This window comes from Ranitomeya variabilis, chromosome 2, assembly GCF_051348905.1.
Source record: "Ranitomeya variabilis isolate aRanVar5 chromosome 2, aRanVar5.hap1, whole genome shotgun sequence".
NCBI classification, from domain to species: domain Eukaryota; kingdom Metazoa; phylum Chordata; class Amphibia; order Anura; family Dendrobatidae; genus Ranitomeya; species Ranitomeya variabilis.
This window is the reverse complement of record NC_135233.1, coordinates 26,403,229-26,424,282: the sequence shown is the minus strand read 5'-3', so window position 1 is coordinate 26,424,282 and position 21,054 is coordinate 26,403,229. Positions and strand designations below refer to the sequence as shown.

The following is a 21,054-nucleotide window of genomic DNA, read 5'->3' as shown; positions in this document are numbered from 1 at the left end:
GTTCATAGCAACCAATCAGAACTCAGCTTTCATTTATTAACCCCTTACTAACATAGGACGTAATAGTCATACGTTGGGTGGGAGTGGGGTGTATGGAGTGGGAGCAGCGCTCCAATAACTGTGGTTAACCATTTACATGCTGCCGGTAATCTCTGACAGTGTCATATAGATCTCTGGGTGTCGATTGCTAACATTGGCAACTAGGGGGTCTACCATAGGCCCAGGTCAAGACAGGTTTGTACCTGTAATCAGAGGTTCAAGTAAAAAAAAAAAAAAAAGTAAAAATTAACTAAAAAAAAAAGTTTAAAAAATTTTAAAAGTTTGAATCATCCCACTTCTTTTCCCCAAAAAAATAAATAAATAAAAAAACAAAAAAAAAACATATTTGCTATCACCAGAAATGTCCAATCTATGAAATTATAAATGTATTAACCCGTACATTAAATGCCATTAAAAAAAGAAAAGAAAATGGTGACACAAATACATTTTTTTTTACAAAGTTTAGAATTTTTAAATAAAATATGTTTTTAAGAAAAAAATATACACAAATTTGGGATCGTCATACTGACCGGGAGAATCACATTTCCAGGTCATTTTTTTACTGCTGTAAAAAACGAAATCCCCCCAAAAAAATAATGTCGGAAAGGGAATTTTTTTGCAACTTTTCACCGCACTTTGATTTTTTTTTTCACGTTTTTCAATACATTATATGGTAAATTGAATGATGTCGTGCTGCAAAAAAGACGTCATAAAATTAAAAAGTATGCCTTTTGGAAGAAGGGGGAAAAATGGACATGGCAAAAAGGGGTTAAAGTGCTCATGGAAAAAAATTAGGAAAAATTAAAGCAGCTCTCTGATTGGTTGCTTTGGGTTATAATATTAATTTTTTAGGCAGGTAATCTATAAATTAGTGCTCATCGTCGCCCCCTGCAGTGCAGACTGGGGAAGGGGTGTGACAACGGCTTTGAGTGTATTACTGTTCAATATATCAGTACTGCCCCCTATGGACAAAAATATGGAACTGAACAGGTGGGAAAGTTCACATTGGACTGGAACTGCTTTATGAGTATTACTGTGAATCTTTAGGGTTATGTAAGCACCTTTTATATCAAAGCGACTAAATCAAAGAGCTTACAATCTAATGAGGATATTTGAAATAGACATGGCAGGCAATGTGGGCACAACGTGGTACGACACACAAACCTTTCATTAAACTCAGGCTTGAAAATGTTACTGTGAACCGACAGACAATGGGAGCAGCCATTTTCTGGGCCATATAACTATTCTTTAAAGAGGACCTGTCAACAGGTTAAAAGTTTCCAGTTTTAGCTCTTACTTTATTCCCACCACTCCCCTGAGTATTCCAGTTTTTGTTTTTTCTAAATCCGCCATACGGTTCAAAAGATATGGGACTTTTTATTTAGTGCTATTTTTTATGGTCTTCATAAAGTGGGCGTGGCTCACAGATCACACTAGAGCCACGCCCCTCAAAGCATCCTGTGAGCCACGCCCCCTTGTAAACACGCTAAAAAAAATTAGTACTAAATAAAAAGGCTCATATCTCTTATACCGTATGGCGGATTTAGAAAAAACAAAAACCGTATTATTCAGGGGAGCAGCAGGAATAAAATAGTAGCAAAGACTGGCCACTTTTGATCTGGTGACGAGTGCCCTTTAAGAAGAAGCCATGAATAGAGTTTTGGACATCTTAATTATGAGGCTGCACCATCTGGGGGTGGAGAGAAAAATGGCAGCCTCCATTGTGTATCACTGGCAGGTGTACGAGTTAATAGGATATTAGGATAAAGGATAAAAAGACGACGAGACTCAGGATAAAGAAATAGTCGCCTACAAGTCTATAGAATATTCTGGTTAAAAAAAAGAAAAAAAGTCTCTTTGTTCTGGCGAATATTTACAAAAAAAAAAAAATCACCGATCGCGGCATTAATATAAAAATAGGTCTTTATCCACCCTATTACGGTCAGAGGGTCACTGCAGGGTTTCCAGTATCCGTAGGTGGGTGACCCCTATAAGCGGCCTGTAGTGCATTCATGGAGTGTCTGTCGGGAGAAGGATGACCCCACCCCGACCCCGTTAATTAATATCTTTCTCGTCTGCCATCTCTTTGAGGATGTCTATCAGATTATCGAGTCCGTACAGGTAGCCGTCCTCGCGGTTGCCCTCCACCCAGGCTATCCTGTGGTTCAGCTCTTCGCTTTCCGGTAACTGCGTGGTTTTTCCAAAGTCGATCATCCAGACTTTGGCTTGTTCCCTCTTGTCGTGGATGAAAAGTAAAGAGCTTCCAATGACCTGAAGAAGGAACACAAAAAAAATGTTTAACGACCTAATCAAGCTCGTTAGCTCATTTAAAGGGGTTTTTACAGGACTAAAAAAACATTTTCAAAAACAGCCCCACACCTGCCCACAGGTTATGTCTGGTACTGCAGCTCAGCCAAAGCTATTATTTCAGCGGAGCTCCTTTACCAGACTGAACCTGTGGAGCTGTTCGTAGAAGAAAGTAGCCATGATTTTCTAACCTCTTTAAATGACATCCTCACTTTTAAAGGGGCTTCCGCACAAAAAGTAAAGGCAATCTATCACTGTGATGGACCAATAAAAATAATGATATTGTCATCGTTATACATTTGTGGGTACAGCATTACACGAAGTAAACAGACCCCCAAAAGGACCAAAAACATCACTTCCTGTTTACATGTGCCCACATGGTGTATCACATGATCCCTTTCAGCCAATCAGTAGTCCCGAAGTGCCTCATATGATGTGACTGCAGGACACTGAAAGTGTATAGGTGATAAGTTACTGATCGATGGGGGTCCGATTGATGGAACCCTCACTGATCGGGGAATTTTTATTACTGATGGGACATTTTTATCCCCATTACAATATTGATGTCCTGACTGCTGCTTCATTCATTCTCCATGAGGCTGCCAGAAATAGCGGAGCACAATAGAGAGTGAATGGAGTGGACTAAAAATAAAAATGCCCCATTCAGCCGATTGGTGCGTGTTCCAGCGGTCGGACCCCTACTGATCAATAAGTTACCAAATATCCTGCGGATAGGTAATAATTTTTTTTCACCAGACAACCCCTTTAAGTCCCGCCCCCATTTTTTTTCACGCAATGCTCACCTTTGTGTCGGGTTTATGTAAACCCCGCTTTCTTTTTTGGATTGGGATATTCCCAAATTTTCTTGGATTGTGAATTGGATTACTCGGTATAGAGGCAAAGTCACGTGATCCTAGAGAGCATACAGAAACCTTCAGGGGCTCAGAAGAATTATGAATGCAGCTCTGGATGTGAATTCTAAAAAACATCCCAAATAATGACTAACTAATAATTACATATTCAAAATGCGATTATTACCCCTGATAGTCTCAAAATGCACACAAAACGTAGCTAAGTCCGATATTGAGCCCAAATTTTTGAGAGCAGCTCTGGATGTGAATGGAGGATAAAGACTAAAACAAAAAAAAAAAAAGTAAAGTAAAACCTATAAAGTTACTGAACTTTTTATGAAGACACAAACGCATTCTCGGGATGTAACCAATTAAGCAATTGTTGCTGGTGTCATTTGCACATGTCAGTTCCGAATTCTGCTGTAAATCCTACTATCCCCTAAGCCAATGTACTTGGCTCTGCGCTCGCTCTCGTGTGCAGGCAGCCGGCATAAAACTATTAACGCTTCTAAGGAGATAATAAGAGCTTTGTTGTACGGTAAATGAGTCATAAAAAAAAGATTAAGATATATTGTGTTTCACAAGGAGCCATATTTAGCAGCTTGCTGTAGCCTATAAAAAGCTCCGCAATGGAAGCTCTGTGCACCGAAACCCGCACCAAGTCTATCATGATGGCAGCTGAACGGCCAAACTAGAGAACAAGAGACTTCTAGACACAGGATAACCCGGGGCTCATGAAACTGAAATTCATTTCTACCAGCATTTAATGGGATAAATCTGCATCAAAACTTATAGCGAAGGTTCCATTACTGTCCAGAACCCGACCACAGAAATGTTCTAGGACACCAAGAAATGTTCTAGAACACTAAGAGCCCAATTCATTATTGCATTTAATGTTGATTTTTTTTTTTGGTGTTTTGCAACGTGTAGTTAATTAGTTTTTCCATTTTTTGCCTTTTTATATGAGTTCATCGGTTTTCATATTTCAGTTCCCCACTGTGGTCGTACTTTAAGTTTTCCAGATGTTTTCACCTGATTAAATCGTTGCAAAATTTGTGGCCAATTTGCTCTATCTAGTCTTTTCCCAAAGTCATTTTATAAACCCCAGAATTTTTTGAGCATTTTTGTTTTTAGGGTTTTTTTTTTGCAAAACGTGTGACTCTATGCTTTAAATTATTGCAAAAAAACTGGTCAAAGAAAGAAAAAAGGACCATTATTAAAGGAAAATTCATGAACCTAAGATCCGTTTTTTACGGGGTTGGCACAAAAAAAGTCAGTGAATATTAGAAGATAAAAAAAGGAAATTGACTTAAAAAAATGCACGTGATGAATTGGGCCCCGGTGTCAGTAAGAATTTCACATGTCAGTAAATCTCCAAGCTCTGTGGCTCAGTTTTGCTCAAGAACCCTAAATATCAAGAATGCTTTCTGAACCCCTAATTAGTGCTTTGTACGAACCTCAGGCATTAGTAACATTCTTCTAGATCGAATTGTTAGTAATGTTCTAGAACCCAAAATATCAGCAATGTTCTATAACTACAAGTATCAGTATTGTTCTAGAACTCCAAGCTCCAGTAATGCTCCAGAACCACAAGTTTCAACAATGCTCCAGACCCCCAATTACCAGTAAAGTATCATTAATGTTCCACAATCCCAATAATCACTAATATTATAGATCCCCAAGTATCAGTAATGCTGAAGAGCACCTATAAGTAAAGTTCTAGAGCAGTAAGCATCAATAATGTTCTTGAACCCTAAATATCAATAATGTTCCAGAACCTCAAGTCTCAGTAATGCTTTGGGACACCTAGCACCAGTAATGTTTTAGAACTTCAAGAATCAGTGATACTCTAGACCTCCAAGTGTCAGTAATGCTGCAGGATCCCAAGAACCTCAGGTATCAGTAAGGCTCCAAAACCACAAGTTTCATTAATGCTCCAAAATACCAATTACAGGAAATGTTAGAGATCTCCAAGTATCAGTAGTGCTCCACAGACCCAAGCATTTATAATGTTCCAGAATCCCAAGTATTAATAATGCTTCAGTACCGCACCTCTCAATAATGATTGGTAATGCTTCAGAATCCCAAGTACCAGCAATGTTGTAGAACTTCATATATAAAAATGTTTCACAACTCCAATTATCAGTAATGTTCTAGAAATCCAGGCATTAATAATTCCGCAGAACCTCAAATATCAGCGATGTCTCAAAAATGATCAGAAATGTTCTAGAATCTCGTATTGTAAAAATGTTCCACAACTCCAAGTATCAGTAGAGGACTAAGTATCAGTAATATTCTAGAATCCTGAGTATCAGCAGTTCTTCAGAACCACAAGTATCGGTAATGTTCTAGAAATCCAGACATTACTAATGCTCCAGAACCTCAAATATCAGCAATGTCTCAAAAAGTATCAGAAATGTTCTAGAATCTCGTATAAAAATGTTCCACAACTCCAAGTATCAGTAGAGGACTAAGTATCAGTAATATTCTTGAATCCTAAGTATCAGTAGTTCTCCAGAACCACAAGGATCAGCAATGCTCTAGAACCCTGTAGTTTCTGTAATGTTATAGTAATAGAGGCGCAATGATACTACAGATGGCAGAGACCACACAGTGTCCTATCACAGGGCACAGAGCACATACACCTTGTCATTGAGCCATGCCTCTGGGGCTGAGGACTGCATGCCAGGGCGCGGTGCCCTCCACCGAATATTTACCTTTCCAGGTACATGTTATACGAGCAAACAGATGGCACAGAGCGGATATCGCATCATAAAGAGGCAAATATCTGCTGCTCCCTGCAGCAAAGCCACAATGAAGTCACCTCTCCAGCAAAGAGCGACCGAGACGTGTCCATAAAGGGAACAGGACGGAGCACGAAGGAGGCCGCTGCCATCAGCTCCGAGTAGGGGATTCTGGGGGGGGGATATTTATGCAATAGCCTTACAATTATGCATTCTACTGCATAAAATGCTGAATAATGGGAAAGCTAGGTGATAGAAATGCTGGATGATGGAAAAACTGGATGGTGGGAAAGCTGGGTGATAAGAAATCTAGGTGATAGGAAAGCTGGGTGACAGCAAAGCTGGGTGATAGAAATGCTGGATGATGGAAAAGCTGGATGGTGGGAAAGCTGAGTGATAGGAAAGCTGATTGCGAGGAAAGCTGGATAGCATGAAAGCTGGAAAATGGGAAAACTAAGTTATAGGAAAGCTGGATGAGTGAAAAGCTGGGTATTGAGAAAGCTGGGCAATGGGAAAGCTAGAAGTCGGAAAAACTGAGTGATAAGAAATCTGAGTGACAGGAAAGTTAGGTGATGGGAAAAATGGATGACGGAAAATCTGAGTGATGGGAAAACTTGGTGATAGAAAAGTTGGGTGATGGGAAAGCTGGGCTATAAAAAAGCTGGGTGACAGGAATGCTGGGTGACGTGATGGGAAAACTGGGCCGTGGTAAAGTTGTGTGATGTGACATCTGGGTGCTTGGAATGCTGGAAAATAACAAAACTGGGTAATCAAAAAGCTGGATGAATGGAAAGCTGGGCAACGGGAAAGCTGGCTGATGGGAAAACTGAGTGACTGGAAAGCTGGATGACTGAAAATCTGAGTGACGGGAAAACATGATGATGGGAAAGTTGGGTGGCTGAAAAGCTGAGTGATGGGAAAGTTGGGTGACCACACCTATGGATGCTGCACAGACAGCCATATTGAGAGTCACCCAGCTTTTCTAGAGAGCTGCAGAGACACAGAACTCTTGTCCTAACAATACTTCTTCTCATTTACTATTCAGTATTGGATTTCTCTCTCCGCAATGTTCATTCTATGCCAAATTTGTCAATGAAACCAGCGATTGTTTCCCGCGCCTGCGGTGGCCTCCATGGAATATTCCGTCTTCGGGGGTCTCAGTGTCTTGCAGAATTCCTCTCCACGGGAGATGCTGACCCCTGTAAAGTCCTGTGAAGGGACAAGTGTCCTGGCAGAAGTCAGAGAAAACGTCCCACATGGCGGAGACACTGGGGAATATTCATCTCCTCGGCCATATAAATAAACATCGGGTCGTGGCAGAATTCTCATTTTAATCGGCTCAAACAATATTTGCTCTTGTTGCTAAGTGAGCGGAGTGAGACCCCATAAATACAGGTTACACTATGTCGGGGGGCTGACGCAGCCCGCATTCCAACAGCGAGCGGCAGGGTCCTCGGCCAAGAGGTCCCTGATCTGAGGATCGGCCGAGGGGTCGGTGCAGCTTAGTATAATAATCTTTGTGCTCATTAAGATCTCTGCTTGCTATCAATGAATGGAAGTCGCCGTCGCTGTGTTTAGTTCACTAGACTGATACATTGCAACAGATCCTCCACTGTGAGGTTTCCATTCACTCGCTTGGTCTCTTTGCTTCCTCCTATGGCCACACAGGCATGTGCCCAACCAGTGACCTATGATCAACTGGAAGAGGACCCCCTGAGAACCCATGTAGTAGTGGAAGATATCGATCAGTAAACAGAGAATACATTAATTATTTTTTTATTTTTGACCATTCTGGGTCCTTAAAAAATAAATCAGAGGTGGACAACCCCTTTAAGGTGGCCATACACATTACATACATGTTGGCCATTCTCATCAATATCAATGGGACCGTCCAGGCGGCTAATGTTTATGGCGTTGTATAAATTCTCCTCCATGATAATGATCCCGTGATTGGGCATGTTGAAACGTAACATGTCCGATCTTTTTTCTCATAGGCGGGAGAATTGTCTGGAGGGGACAGAGCTGTCAGGCGGCGGCGTACTCCTCTTTCCCCAGTGAGAATACAGTAGCGCTCTCTGAGAGTTCATTTTTTCCCCCTTTTATGACTACAGGGTGGTCTTCTGTCATCCAAATACAGCGCCATCTGGTGGCCACACAGTAAAATTTTCAATTGGAATGTCGAGTATCGAGTCACGACCCGGAATTCTAACTCACCTCGTGGGTCTTGAAGAAGTGAGACTGTTCCAATATGGTGCGGATATCTTCTAAACGGGTCAGGTAAGACTTCTGCAAAAATAAAAATAGGTGTTATCAAGTTTATATGTCCTATCCTGCGGACATACCAAGGACCTTTAAATCGAGACTACCCCTTTAAGTCAATCAAGCAGCCGTAACGAGACTCGCAGCACTTACTAAAATAGTAGCATTGGCTTTTGTAAACTCTCGGAAGGCGGCCATGACTTGATCTCGGCTTTTGGTCTTTTTAAAGTCTTTGTTCACAGTTCCGTCTTCCTTCTGCAAAAAGAAACAAAACACAAAAAAGATGAGTTAGATTTACAATGGACAATCAGAGCTGCAGTGTAAAGCATGGCGGAGAGACAAAGAAGCAACTTAAGCTTCCGGTGTGACTTAAGTAAGGAAGGAGGGTTTCAGAAGACCTCAGTCTCCAATAAACAGTATATATATATATATTGGAGTTAATTGCCGTTTCACTACTTTTTGCAACAGTTGTGGAAAGTAGACACCAAAAGCGGCAATGTTTGTACTGATTTATTACAAACAAAAAAGAAAATGAGATGATTTAGAGTGTAATTATTCTATAGAAATACAGCTGACAATTTGGACAATCAGAGCTGCAGTATAAAGCATGGCGGAGAGACAAAGCAGAAAGTCGAGATTAAGATAAGGAGTGGAATTTCCAAATTCTGCAGCCTCCAATATACAGTGTATCGAAGCTGGAGTCTGACTTTATAGCTGTATCGCTATTTTCTTGAGGCGGCCATGAAACCTAACTACGAAAAAATACAACTAATAATAAATAAAAATATATATATATATTTATTTATTTTAGGCAACGAGTTACAGACTGGGGGATTAAATGTCAGGTGATTTGTGATTTTAAGGATGTTAGTTACACATGCAGCATCCAGATTATCTGGTTTGGCAAGAAAAAAAAAAGTTAAGAAATACATATATAAATATTTAAAAAAAAATCACAAAAATAATTGCAACACCAAAATAAAAGGTCAAGGTTAGTTTCTTAAATATCGCTGACATTTCTCCGCAGCTACAGAGGGAATTTAATTTAACGCAAACTAACAAACAAAAAATATTATTTTAGTCTTTTCCTGCATCGCGCTGCCGGCACATTTTAAAGGTTATCAGTGGTTTTTGTGGTCAGCGTCCAAGTCCCGGACGTAAAAATAAATAAATGTTCATGGCAGACCGAGAAAGAATGTATTTATTCATTTTACTCGCTGATATAGCGTCTTACAGACATCATCACTGTCCCCATCGGGGCTCACAGGCTAGATTCTCTATCAGTCTTTGGAGTGTGGGAGGAAAACGAGGAAAACGGAGAAACCGGAGGAAACCCATGAAAACACGGGGGGAACATAAAGGGAAAAAATAAAGCAAAAAGGGTAAAAGGTAAATAAAACTCGAATGTAAATATTTGTGAAAAAATTGATTATTTCTATCCCATTATCCTATATTACGGCTACTACAGAATGACATGAAGGGATACAATGTTGCCATATAACAATATCACATGCAGAATTGTATGTAGTGCCGCCATCGCAGAGCAATGGACACCGGTGGCTGTAAAAAGCTGCACCTGCTGTGAATACCCAAAGATGGAAACTATACAGGGGCTTCTCACAAAATTAGAATATCATCAAAAAGTGAATTTATTTCAGTTCTTCAATACAAAAAGTGAATCTCCTATATTCTATAGAGTGATTACACACAGAGTGATCTATTTCGCGTGTTTATTTCTGTTAATGTTGATGATTATGGCTTACAGCCAAGGAAAACCCAAAAGTCAAAAGTCAATAGGTAAAATTATAACTAATTTGGGGAGATCCTGTCAGATTGCAGCCAGGGGCCATGAAATCTCCTTATTGAAGTGATTTACAAAAGTGTCATACTGCTACAAGACAATCACGACAATAAAAAAAAAAAGAGAAATAAGTCCATATTCCAGAGCTATGGTCTCAGAGAGTCATATTTCGGTTTTGGCACTGGGCTCCAGGCGCAGGTATTTCTTTATTAAATCTCCATGTATTTCGCTTCTGGCAGCATTCACACGATGCTCCATGTAAGGGAACTTTCCAGACATCGCTTTTATTTCCTATTGAATCCAACTCTCCCTGCAGCGACCTAGACTTTTATATGAATCCATTTCTGGCATGTCCCCTACAATATTGCTCCTCCGCACGTCAGTCGTTCTATTCATATACCGAGAGCCATTACTTTTACATAACGGGGTGCTTGATTTTGTGGTCCAAGCTGTAGTTTGTATTATAATTTTGGGATCTACATGACTTTTTGATTATCAACCCGAAAACAGAGATTCAGAATTTTTTTATTTTTTTTTTTGCATTTTTTTTGTATATTTTTTTATTAGTTCGGATAATTATGCATATTTCTATAGAAGAAAAAGGGGCATTATATAAACTTTTATATTTTTTTATTTTTTTCATGCATATTTTGGAAAAATAAGTTTTGTTTTTACATTTTTTATTAAGTCTCCATACCTGCTTAAAAATACAACTGGCCCTGACAAACGTAAATACAAAGAAAAACGCTTATTTTAAACTTAAAGGGGACTTTCTATTCATTTTATAAATTAAAACTGAGGATCTCCTCCAATTGCCACTGTTCCACTGATTCTGGGACCGTTTTTCTTTTTTGTCTATGCCCCTCCATTCCAAAGTTATGCCCAATGATAGTAATGGTGCAAATTTTCCTTTCCGCTAACTGGGCGTATACCACAGAATTTCTCTGTGGGCGTTTGCTGTTGACTCCTATGGTGCTGACCAATCAAAACACGGCCACGCCCACAGAGAAGTTTGGTGGTACACGCCCCCCAGTTAGTCGAAGGAAAAATATGCACCATTATTAAAGGGGCATAACTTTGGAACAGGAAGGCACAGAAGAAAAAGGAAAACTGTTCTAGAGTCAGCGAAATAGCAGCAAATAGTCTAAGTACTCAAATTAAATTTATAAAGGTCCCCTTTTAGATATATTATTTTTAAATAGAGCGATGGAAAAGCATAAAAACAATTTAGTATTTAGTAGTAAAAATAGTATTGATACAACTGAAAAAACGTCAGTCACCGCTGCAGGCGACAGCAAACCTCACGTCAAGTGTGAAGTCACTTAAATACTCCAGGCTCATTTCCTTAAAGGAAGGCGCTGACATGATGGAAGGAAAATACACATCCTGTATGATCCCATTAGTGAACCTACAGCGGTATACATCCTTCCTGAGACACGGCGGCCGGTCACGTATGGGACACAGCCGTTATATAACAATGTCCTGAGTGATATAACAATGGCCAGCTGATAAGCAGACATTCTTGTTTATATCTGAAGACTGTAACCCTGTATGGACCTAACTTGGGGTCCGTACATGGAAAGTTCACCAGAGGTCAGAGGTGTTTTTAAATGAAGATGGAGTACCCCTTTAATTCTGTTCTGTACCTTTATGCCTTCGATTCTGAAGCCCAGGGTGGCGGTGGAGCTGATGGTTTCCCTCCATGTCATGTATCGTGGTTTGGTGACCGCCCTCTGCTGGTTTTCTTCTTCAGTTGGGGCGCTGGGATCGACCTCGATCATCTTGACGTACATGTCCTTCCGTAGACTTGGCTTTTTCCTGGCTTTGGTCAGCTCTTCCTCTAAGTAGGTCCTGCATACGGTGACACATCAGTAGATATCAGAGAAGGAGGAAAGAAGCGTCTCAGCTGTCACATCATTATCATCTCTGCTTTAAAATTTGGTAATAAACAGATGTTAAGATCCATAAAAAACTCTTTAAAAGGGTGGTCTCATCCGGACAACCCCTTCTCTAAACAAAGGTCTGCTAATTTTATCTGAAATCCCCACTGATCACCTATGATCGCCAGCTGTAAAGAGCTGCACATTATTCCTACAGTGGCCACTGCAGGAGAAGAGTGGTATCACATGGCGCTCATTCAAGTGAGTGGTTAACCATACAATACATGACTGTCGGGTCCTCCAGCGTGGCGGACAGTTTTCATACTTATCAGACTTTTTTTATTATAAGGTGACGGATTAAATATGATATGATTAGATACGCATTTTTAATGCCATGGCCGAGCTGGGAAGGTCGGTCTGACGTTGAAGGCCTCTGGACCCCTTCTCCCAGTCCCTGTGGTGGGCTGTACGGAAGGACAGGGTGTGCGCCTTATTGTCCATGTATTTTGGATCCGTTCGCTTTTCGCTCTGCTTCGGGTCTTGTCGACAATGGAAACTTGTGCGCTGATATGTATAACAATAGCCTGTGTAATTATTACACTGACGAGGGAAGAGTTTCCAGAGAGCAAACAGGAAGAGGAGCCGAGGAGATAAGGAGGAACCGCGAGAAAAGCCAATGCCGCAGTGTAACACTGAAGAGCAAAGGTCAAGGTCTTATGGAATTATAGAACAGCCTTCACCTGGGCGACCGGATCCACGGAAATGTCCCCGACATGTGCGAAATACATCAACACTGCACGACAATGCCACAAACAGGAGCTCCAGGATCTGCGCCGGTCTCTGTTATGGGGGTTCTGTCTCTGATGTTGTGGACTGTGGATGATACTAGTATAAGCGCAGTACAGCTGCTTTGTTATGGGGGCACTATAGCTGCTTTGTTATGGGGGTACTATGGCTGGATCTTTAATGAGAGCACCGTGGTTGGACCTCTTGTGGGGTACTGTAGCTGGCTTTGTTACAGCCAATGCACCTGGCCCGGCTATGTAGGGATGGTTTTTTGACACTGTGTCTAGTATGGGGGCTCTGTGGCTGGAACTGTTATGGGGGCACTATGGCTGTATCTGTTATGGGGCACTATGGCTGGATCTGTTATGGGGGCACTATGGCTGGATCTGTTATGGGGACATTATGGCTGGATCTGTTATGGGGGTACTATGGCTGGATCTGTTAGGGTATGTGCCCACGCTGCGAATTTGATAAATCCGCAGGGCAAAACCGCTGCGGTTTTTACTGTGGATTTATGGCAGTTTCTATTGCGGTTTCCGCTGCGGGTTTTCATCTGCAGATTTCTATTGGAGCAGGTGGAAACCCGCAGCGGAATCCGCACAAACAATTGACATGCTGCGGAATATAAACCGCTGCGTTTCCTCGTGTTTTTTTTCGGCAGCATGTGCACTGCGGATTTCGTTTCCCATAGGTTTACATTGTACTGTAAACTCATGGGAAACCGCTGCGGACCCGCAGCTGCGGAAACGCTGCGGTTCCGCAGCTAAATCCGCAGCGTGTGCACATACCCTTATGGGGCACTGTGGTTGGATCTGTTACGGGGACACTATAGTAGGATATGTTATCGGGACACTGGCAGGATGTGTTATGGGGGCACTATGGCTGAATCTATTCTGGGAGCACTGTGGCAGGATCTGTTATGAGGGCATTATGGCTGGATCTGTTATGGGGGCACTATGGCAGGATCTGTTATGCGGCACTATGGCTGGAACTGTATTGGGGTACTATGGATGGAACTGTTATGGGGGCACTATGGCAGGATCTGTTATGGGGCACTATGGCTGGATCTGTTATGGGGGTACTATGGATGGAACTGTTATGGGGGTTCTATGGATGGAACTGTTATGGGGTTACTATGGCTGGAACTGTTATGGGGGCACTATGGCTGGATCTGTTATGCGGCACTATGGCTTGAACTGTATTGGGGTACTATGGATTGAACTGTTATGGGGGCACTCTGGCTGGATATGTTATGTGGCACTATGGTTGGAACTGTTATGGGGGTACTATGGAGGGAACTGTTATGGGGGCACTATGGAGGGAACTGTTATGGGGGCACTGGCAGGATCTGTTATGGGGACACTACGGCTGGATCTGTTATGAGGACACTATGGCTGGATCTGTTATTGGGTTACTATGGCTGGATCTGTTATGGGGGCACTATGGCTGTATCTGTTATGGGGGCACTATGGCTGGATCTGTTATGAGGACACTATGGCTGGATCTGTTATTGGGTTACTATGGCTGGATCTGTTATTGGGGCACTATGGCTGGATCTGTTATGGGGGTACTATGACTGGATCTGTTATGGGGTCACTATGGCTGGAACTGTTGTGGGGGCACTATGGCTGGAAAGGATATGGGGGCACTATCGCTGGATCTGTTCTGGGGCACTATGGCTGGATCTGTTATGGGGTTACTATGGCAGGATCTGTTATGGGGACACTACGGCTGTATCTCTTATGGGGAATTATGGCTGGATCAGTTATGGGGGCACTATGGCTGGAAATGTTGTGGGGGGCACTATGGCTGGATCGTTTATGGGGGCACTATGGCTGGATCTGTTATGCGGCAATATGGCTGGAACTGTTTTGGGGGTACTATGGCTGAAACTGTATTGGGGGCACTATGGATGGAACTGTTATGGGGGTACTATGGCTGAATCTGTTATGGGGTCACTATGGCTGGAACTGTTGTGGGGGCACTATGGCTGGATAGGTTATGGGGGTACTATGGTAGGATCTGTTATGGGGACACTACGGCTGTATCTCTTATGGGGAATTATGGCTGGATCAGTTATGGGGGCACTATGGCTGGAAATGTTGTGGGGGGCACTATGGCTGGATCGTTTATGGGGGCACTATGGCTGGATCTGTTATGCGGCAATATGGCTGGAACTGTTTTGGGGGTACTATGGCTGAAACTGTATTGGGGGCACTATGGATGGAACTGTTATGGGGGTACTATGGCTGAATCTGTTATGGGGTCACTATGGCTGGAACTGTTGTGGGGGCACTATGGCTGGATAGGTTATGGGGGTACTATGGTAGGATCTGTTATGGGGACACTACGGCTGTATCTCTTATGGGGAATTATGGCTGGATCAGTTATGGGGGCACTATGGCTGGAAATGTGGGGGCGCTATGGATGGATGTGTTATGTTGACACTATGGCTGGATCTGTTATGGAGTAACTATGGCTGGATCTGTTATGAGGACACTATGGCTGGATCTGTTATTGGGTCACTATGGCTGGATCTGTTGTCGGGACACTATGGCTGGAACGTTTATGGGGACACTATGGCTGGATCTGTTATGGGGAATTATGGCTGGATCAGTTATGGGGGCACTATGGTTGGAACTGTTATGGGGGTACTATGGATGGAACTGTTATGAGGACACTATGGCAGGATCTGTTATGGGGACACTACGGCTAGATCTGTTATGGGGCACTATGGCTGGATATTTTATGGGGGCACTATGGCTGTATCTGTTATGAGGACACTATGGCTGGATCTGTTATTGGGTTACTATGGCTGGATCTGTTATGGGGGCACTATGGCTGTATCTGTTATGGGGGGCACTATGGCTGGATCTGTTATGAGGACACTATGGCTGGATCTGTTATTGGGTTACTATGGCTGGATCTGTTATGGGGGCACTATGACTGGATCTGTTATGGGGTCACTATGGCTGGATAGGTTATGGGGCACTATCGCTGGATCTGTTCTGAGGCACTATGTCTGGATCTGTTATGGGGTTACTATGGCAGGATCTGTTATGGGGACACTACGGCTGTATCTCTTATGGGGAATTATGGCTGGATCAGTTATGGGGGCACTATGGCTGGAAATGTTGTGGGGGCACTATGGCTGGAAATGTTGTGGGGGCACTATGGCTGGATCGTTTATGGGGGCACTATGGCTGGATCTGTTATGCGGCAATATGGCTGGAACTGTATTGGGGGCACTATGGATGGAACTGTATTGGGGGTACTATGGCTGGAACTGTTATGGGGGCACTATGGCTGGATCTGTTATGGGGTCACTATGGCTGGAACTTCGCAGGCAGGGTCCTCTCTCCTCCTGTACCAGTTATGACTTGTATTGTCTAAGATTATTGTACTTGTTTTTATTATGTATACCCCTCCTCACATGTAAAGCGCCCTGGAATAAATGGCGCTATAACAATAAATAATAATAATAACTGTTGTGGGGGTACTATGGCTGGATCTGTTCTGGGGTTACTATGGCAGGATCTGTTATGGGGACACTACGGCTGTATCTCTTATGGGGAATTATGGCTGGATCTGTTATGGGGGCACTATGGCTGGATCTGTTATGGGGCACTGTGGCTGGTACTGTTATGGGGGCACTGTGGCTGGTACTGTTATGGGGCAGTGTAGCTAGTATCGGTATCCCTATGTGAATCCAAATATTAATTCCTAGCCCTTGTATGAACAAATATGCCAGGAATAATGTCCTTTTCTAGCACCAGCGTCTCCCTCCGTCCCTGCCTCGGGTGGAGTATTTCGGGGGCTCTGTGGCTGTGGGGCAGAGCTCCGGCTGCACTTATCACTGTCAGCATAGACACATGTAGCAGGGCTTCCTTCCATCTATATACAGCGGACACCCACGCACTATCTGGCTTTAGGCAGCTCCTTTAACCCCTCGGATGCTGGAAGGCTGCGTCTCTGCGGTCATGAGCTATCATATCCATGTGTCTCTGTTCTCCTTTGACTCTGACTGACCGCTGACTCAATTATCCCTCATTGCTATTATTTTTCCCAGCATCTGATCTTCAGACCCAAAAACAAGTCCTGAAAATATATTAGTATTAAATTTATTATTATTACTGACCAAGAGGGGGCAGCGGAGCTCGAAGGAGGGGTCTATAGAAGGTCTGACACTTGGGTTACTTGTAGGGGTCTGATCTGGGGGCTGCATTGATTTAACGATCTGGTCTGGCGTCTCTTTATTTAAGGGGTCTGGTTTTGGGTCCAAATTTATCTAGGGGGTCAGTATTTATTTAGGAGTGGGGTCCAGGGACAATATCTATTTAGCGGATCTGGGAATTGTATTTAGGGGTCTGGTTTGGGGTCTACATTTATTTAAGGGTTCTGGTCTTGGGTACAGGGAGTCTGTGTACATTCAGGGCTCTGGTGTCTGTATTTGTTTAGGGATCTGGTCTTGGGTCTGTAATTATTTAGGGGTCTACTTATTTAGGGGTTTATTCTGGGGTCTGTATTTGTTTAGGGGTCTGGTCTGGGGTCTGTATTTGAATAGGGGTCTGGTCTGGGGTCTGTATTTGTTTGGTGGTCTAGTTTGGGGGTCTAATTTGTTTAGGGGCCTGGTCTGGGGTCTGTAATGGTTTAGGGGTCTCGTCTTGAGTCTTTATTTAGGGGTCTGATTTGGGGTTTGTATTTATTTAGGGGTTTGTATTTGTCTGGGGGTCTGGTCTAGCATCTGTATCTATTTAGGGGTCTTGTTTGGGGTCTGTATCATACTATGTTTTATTTAGGAGAGTATGTATGGGGGTCTGGTGTATAAGTCCATAAGTATTCAGAGGGCAGGTTTAAAATCTGCATTTGTTTAGGGGGTCTGGCTTGGGCTCTGTATTAGTTTAGGGAGTGTTATCTGGCATCTATATTTTTTAGGTTTTCTGTATATATTTAGAGGATCTGGTCTGCACTTTGTATTTAGAGAATCTGGGATCTATATTAGTTTTGGTGGTCCAGTCTTGGGTATACATACATTTATTTAGGGGTACAGTCTGAGTTTAGAAGTCAGAGGAGACCTTTTTTCCAAGAGCTCTGACTAGTAAGGAGGGGTTGAGGTGGAGATAACTTATTCATCCCCTTATTTTTGAAGGATCATTTACATTTTCCAGGTTTGCTCCCCCGTTGCACTTAGATAGGACATTGTACAGACCCCCTCATGTCCTGGTGACTGGGCTCCTCCACGTATCACTCATTATGGGACCCTCATGGACATAAATCTCACCTCACGCCCATCTTGCAATCCATGACACAGGGGCTGTCGAACTCGGAGAGCAGATCTTCCATCTGGTTGTATCTCTCCCCGTCTTTCAGAATGTCCCCGTGATAAGCAGGTACATACGGCCTCAGGACGTCGCTCATCAGCTGGCTCAGGCACCGCTGCTCACAGTCACAGTGCTTCTTCAGGATTTTACCATTGGCTGCCGCCTTAAAACTACCTGTAGATTCAAGGACAAGAAGCCTCTCAGCTTATGGGTAAACGGGGTGCAACCAGCTTTTAGCATGCAATTGTGTGTCCTGACCTAATAGAAGCCGAGTCCTCACTGAAAGATCTACAGACTAGAGGAGCCTCCTCACTGAAAGATCTACAGACTAGAGGAGCCTCCTCACTGAAAGATCTACAGACTAGAGGAGCCTCCTCACTGAAAGATCTACGGACTAGAGGAGCCTCCTCACTGAAAGATCTACAGACTAGAGGAGCCTCCTCACTGAAAGATCTACGGACTAGAGGAGCCTCCTCACTGAAAGATCTACGGACTAGAGGAGCCTCCTCACTGAAAGATCTACAGACTAGAGGAGCCTCCTCACTGAAAGATCTACGGACTAGAGGAGCCTCCTCACTGAAAGATCTACGGACTAGAGGAGCCTCCTCACTGAAAGATCTACAGACTAGAGGAGCCTCCTCACTGAAAGATCTACGGACTAGAGGAGCCTCCTCACTGAAAGATCTACAGACTAGAGGAGCCTCCTCACTGAAAGATCTACGGACTAGAGGAGCCTCCTCACTGAAAGATCTACGGACTAGAGGAGCCTCCTCACTGAAAGATCTACAGACTAGAGGAGCCTCCTCACTGAAAGATCTACGGACTAGAGGAGCCTCCTCACTGAAAGATCTACGGACTAGAGGAGCCTCCTCACTGAAAGATCTACAGACTAGAGGAGCCTCCTCACTGAAAGATCTACGGACTAGAGGAGCCTCCTCACTAAAAGATCTACAGACTAGAGGAGCCTCCTCACTGAAAGATCTACGGACTAGAGGAGCCTCCTCACTGAAAGATCTACGGACTAGAGGAGCCTCCTCACTAAAAGATCTACAGACTAGAGGAGCCTCCTCACTGAAAGATCTACGGACTAGAGGAGCCTCCTCACTGAAAGATCTACGGACTAGAGGAGCCTCCTCACTAAAAGATCTACAGACTAGAGGAGCCTCCTCACTGAAAGATCTACAGACTAGAGGAGCCTCCTCACTGAAAGATCTACGGACTAGAGGAGCCTCCTCACTGAAAGATCTACAGACTAGAGGAGCCTCCTCACTGAAAGATCTACGGACTAGAGGAGCCTCCTCACTAAAAGATCTACGAACTAGTGGAGCCTCCTCACTGAAAGATCTACGGACTAGAGGAGCCTCGTCACTGAAAGATCTACAGACTAGAGGAGCCTCCTTACTGAAAGATGTACGGACTAGAGGAGCCTCCTCACTAAAAGATCTACGGACTAGAGGAGCCTCCTCACTGAAAGATCTACGGACTAGAGGAGCCTCCTCACTGAAAGATCTACAGACTAGAGGAGCCTCCTTACTGAAAGATCTACGGACTAGAGGAGCCTCCTCACTGAAAGATCTACAGACTAGAGGAGCCTCCTTACTGAAAGATCTACAGACTAGAGGTGGCAATAAATGCCACCGGCCCACACACCAACAATTGCATTCTCATATAGGTGCTAACTTCACCAGATCCAGGCCACTAGGTGGCAGCCACAGCGTCTGTCTGGTACCTGCATGTCCCGCCAGCTGGACCCACGGATATTTCTTCTTGAATGACATAACGAAGGGCGACCAATGGACCATGTTCTTGATTTTTCTCCATGATTTGCTCTGAAAATTAAAGAATATCAGAAATCAAATTAGTTGTCTGAGTCTGATGCTTCTCTTTATTATTAATATTGTTTATTCTTTGTATATTTTTAGAATATGTTATAACATCTGGCCCCCATCGTGTAAAAATATCCTCCATCCTTGAACCTATCCTCTAATAATGTCCCCCGTCCTATAATAACGTCCTTCGTCCTGGCACCTATTCCATGGTAATGTCCTTTGTCCTGTAATAATGTCCCCTGTCTTGGAACACATCCCGTAATAATGTCCCCATCCTAATCACTTCCTGTAATAATGTCCCCATCCTGTAATAATGCCCCCATCCTAATCCCTTCCTGTAATAATGTCCCCCATCCTGACCAATTCCTGCAATAATGTCCCGTATCCTGAAATATCTTGAATAGATACAGTGCCTTGAAAAAGTCTTCATACCCCGTGCGACCTTTTCTACATTTTTTCATATTACACGCACAAACTTACCATAAAAGCATTTTATTGGGATTCTCTGTGATAACAACACTGAGTAACAAGTATTTGTGACATACTGTATAAAGGAAATCATACATGATTTTCTAAATATTGAAAAATATAAATCTGACAATTGTGAGGTGCATTTGTATTCATTCCCGAATCAATAATTTGAAGGACCACCTTTCGCTGTGTTTGCTGCTGTAGTCTCTCTGGGTCTGTCTTACCAGCTTTGCTCATCTAGAGGTGACATTTTGCCCCTTCTCCTTTGCACACTCGCTATCGCTCAGTGAGATTGGATGGAGACTTCTATGATCAGTAATTTTCACGTCTTGTCACAGATTCTCAATGGGATTCTGGTCTGGACTGTGACTGCGCCGTTCACACACATGAATATGCTTGGATCTAAACCATCCATTGTAGCTCTGGCAGGTTGTTTAGGGTCGTTGAAAACAAGAGGAAAACTTTGTAAAGCTTTATTGGACAACTAAAAAAGTATAACGTTCTTCCAAAAAATCTGCATAGCAAACACCTGGCACACCAGTGATGATGATCAACGCCTTTCAACTATGGAGTCTTACTTATGATCTTAGGGTCGTTGTGCTGCTGGAAGGTGAATATACGTCTCAGTCTCAAGTCTTTTGCAGCCTCTATCAGGTTTCCCTCCAGGATTGCCGTGTATTTAGAGCCATCCATCTTCCCATGAAATCTGACCTGCTTCCCTGCCCCTGCTGAAGAAAAGCCTCCCCTCAGCAGATGCTGCCACCAC

The 21,054-nt window shown here is 43.2% G+C and overlaps 1 protein-coding gene across 1 annotated transcript in view; it reads right to left on the bottom strand.

Moving 5' to 3' along the window:
• Positions 1 to 689: 689 nt before the first annotated feature.
• The window catches only part of ITPKB (inositol-trisphosphate 3-kinase B), an 86,885-nt gene continuing 66,520 nt past the window's right edge, over positions 690 to 21,054 (bottom strand). The window contains exons 3-8 of the mRNA XM_077282148.1: positions 19,718 to 19,817; positions 17,949 to 18,162; positions 11,648 to 11,852; positions 8,354 to 8,455; positions 8,156 to 8,227; positions 690 to 2,310 (exon numbers count right to left, since the gene is read on the bottom strand). Coding sequence (XP_077138263.1) covers positions 2,095 to 2,310; positions 8,156 to 8,227; positions 8,354 to 8,455; positions 11,648 to 11,852; positions 17,949 to 18,162; positions 19,718 to 19,817 — 909 coding nt within the window. The 3' untranslated portion in view covers positions 690 to 2,094. The remainder of the gene's footprint in view (positions 2,311 to 8,155; positions 8,228 to 8,353; positions 8,456 to 11,647; positions 11,853 to 17,948; positions 18,163 to 19,717; positions 19,818 to 21,054) is intronic.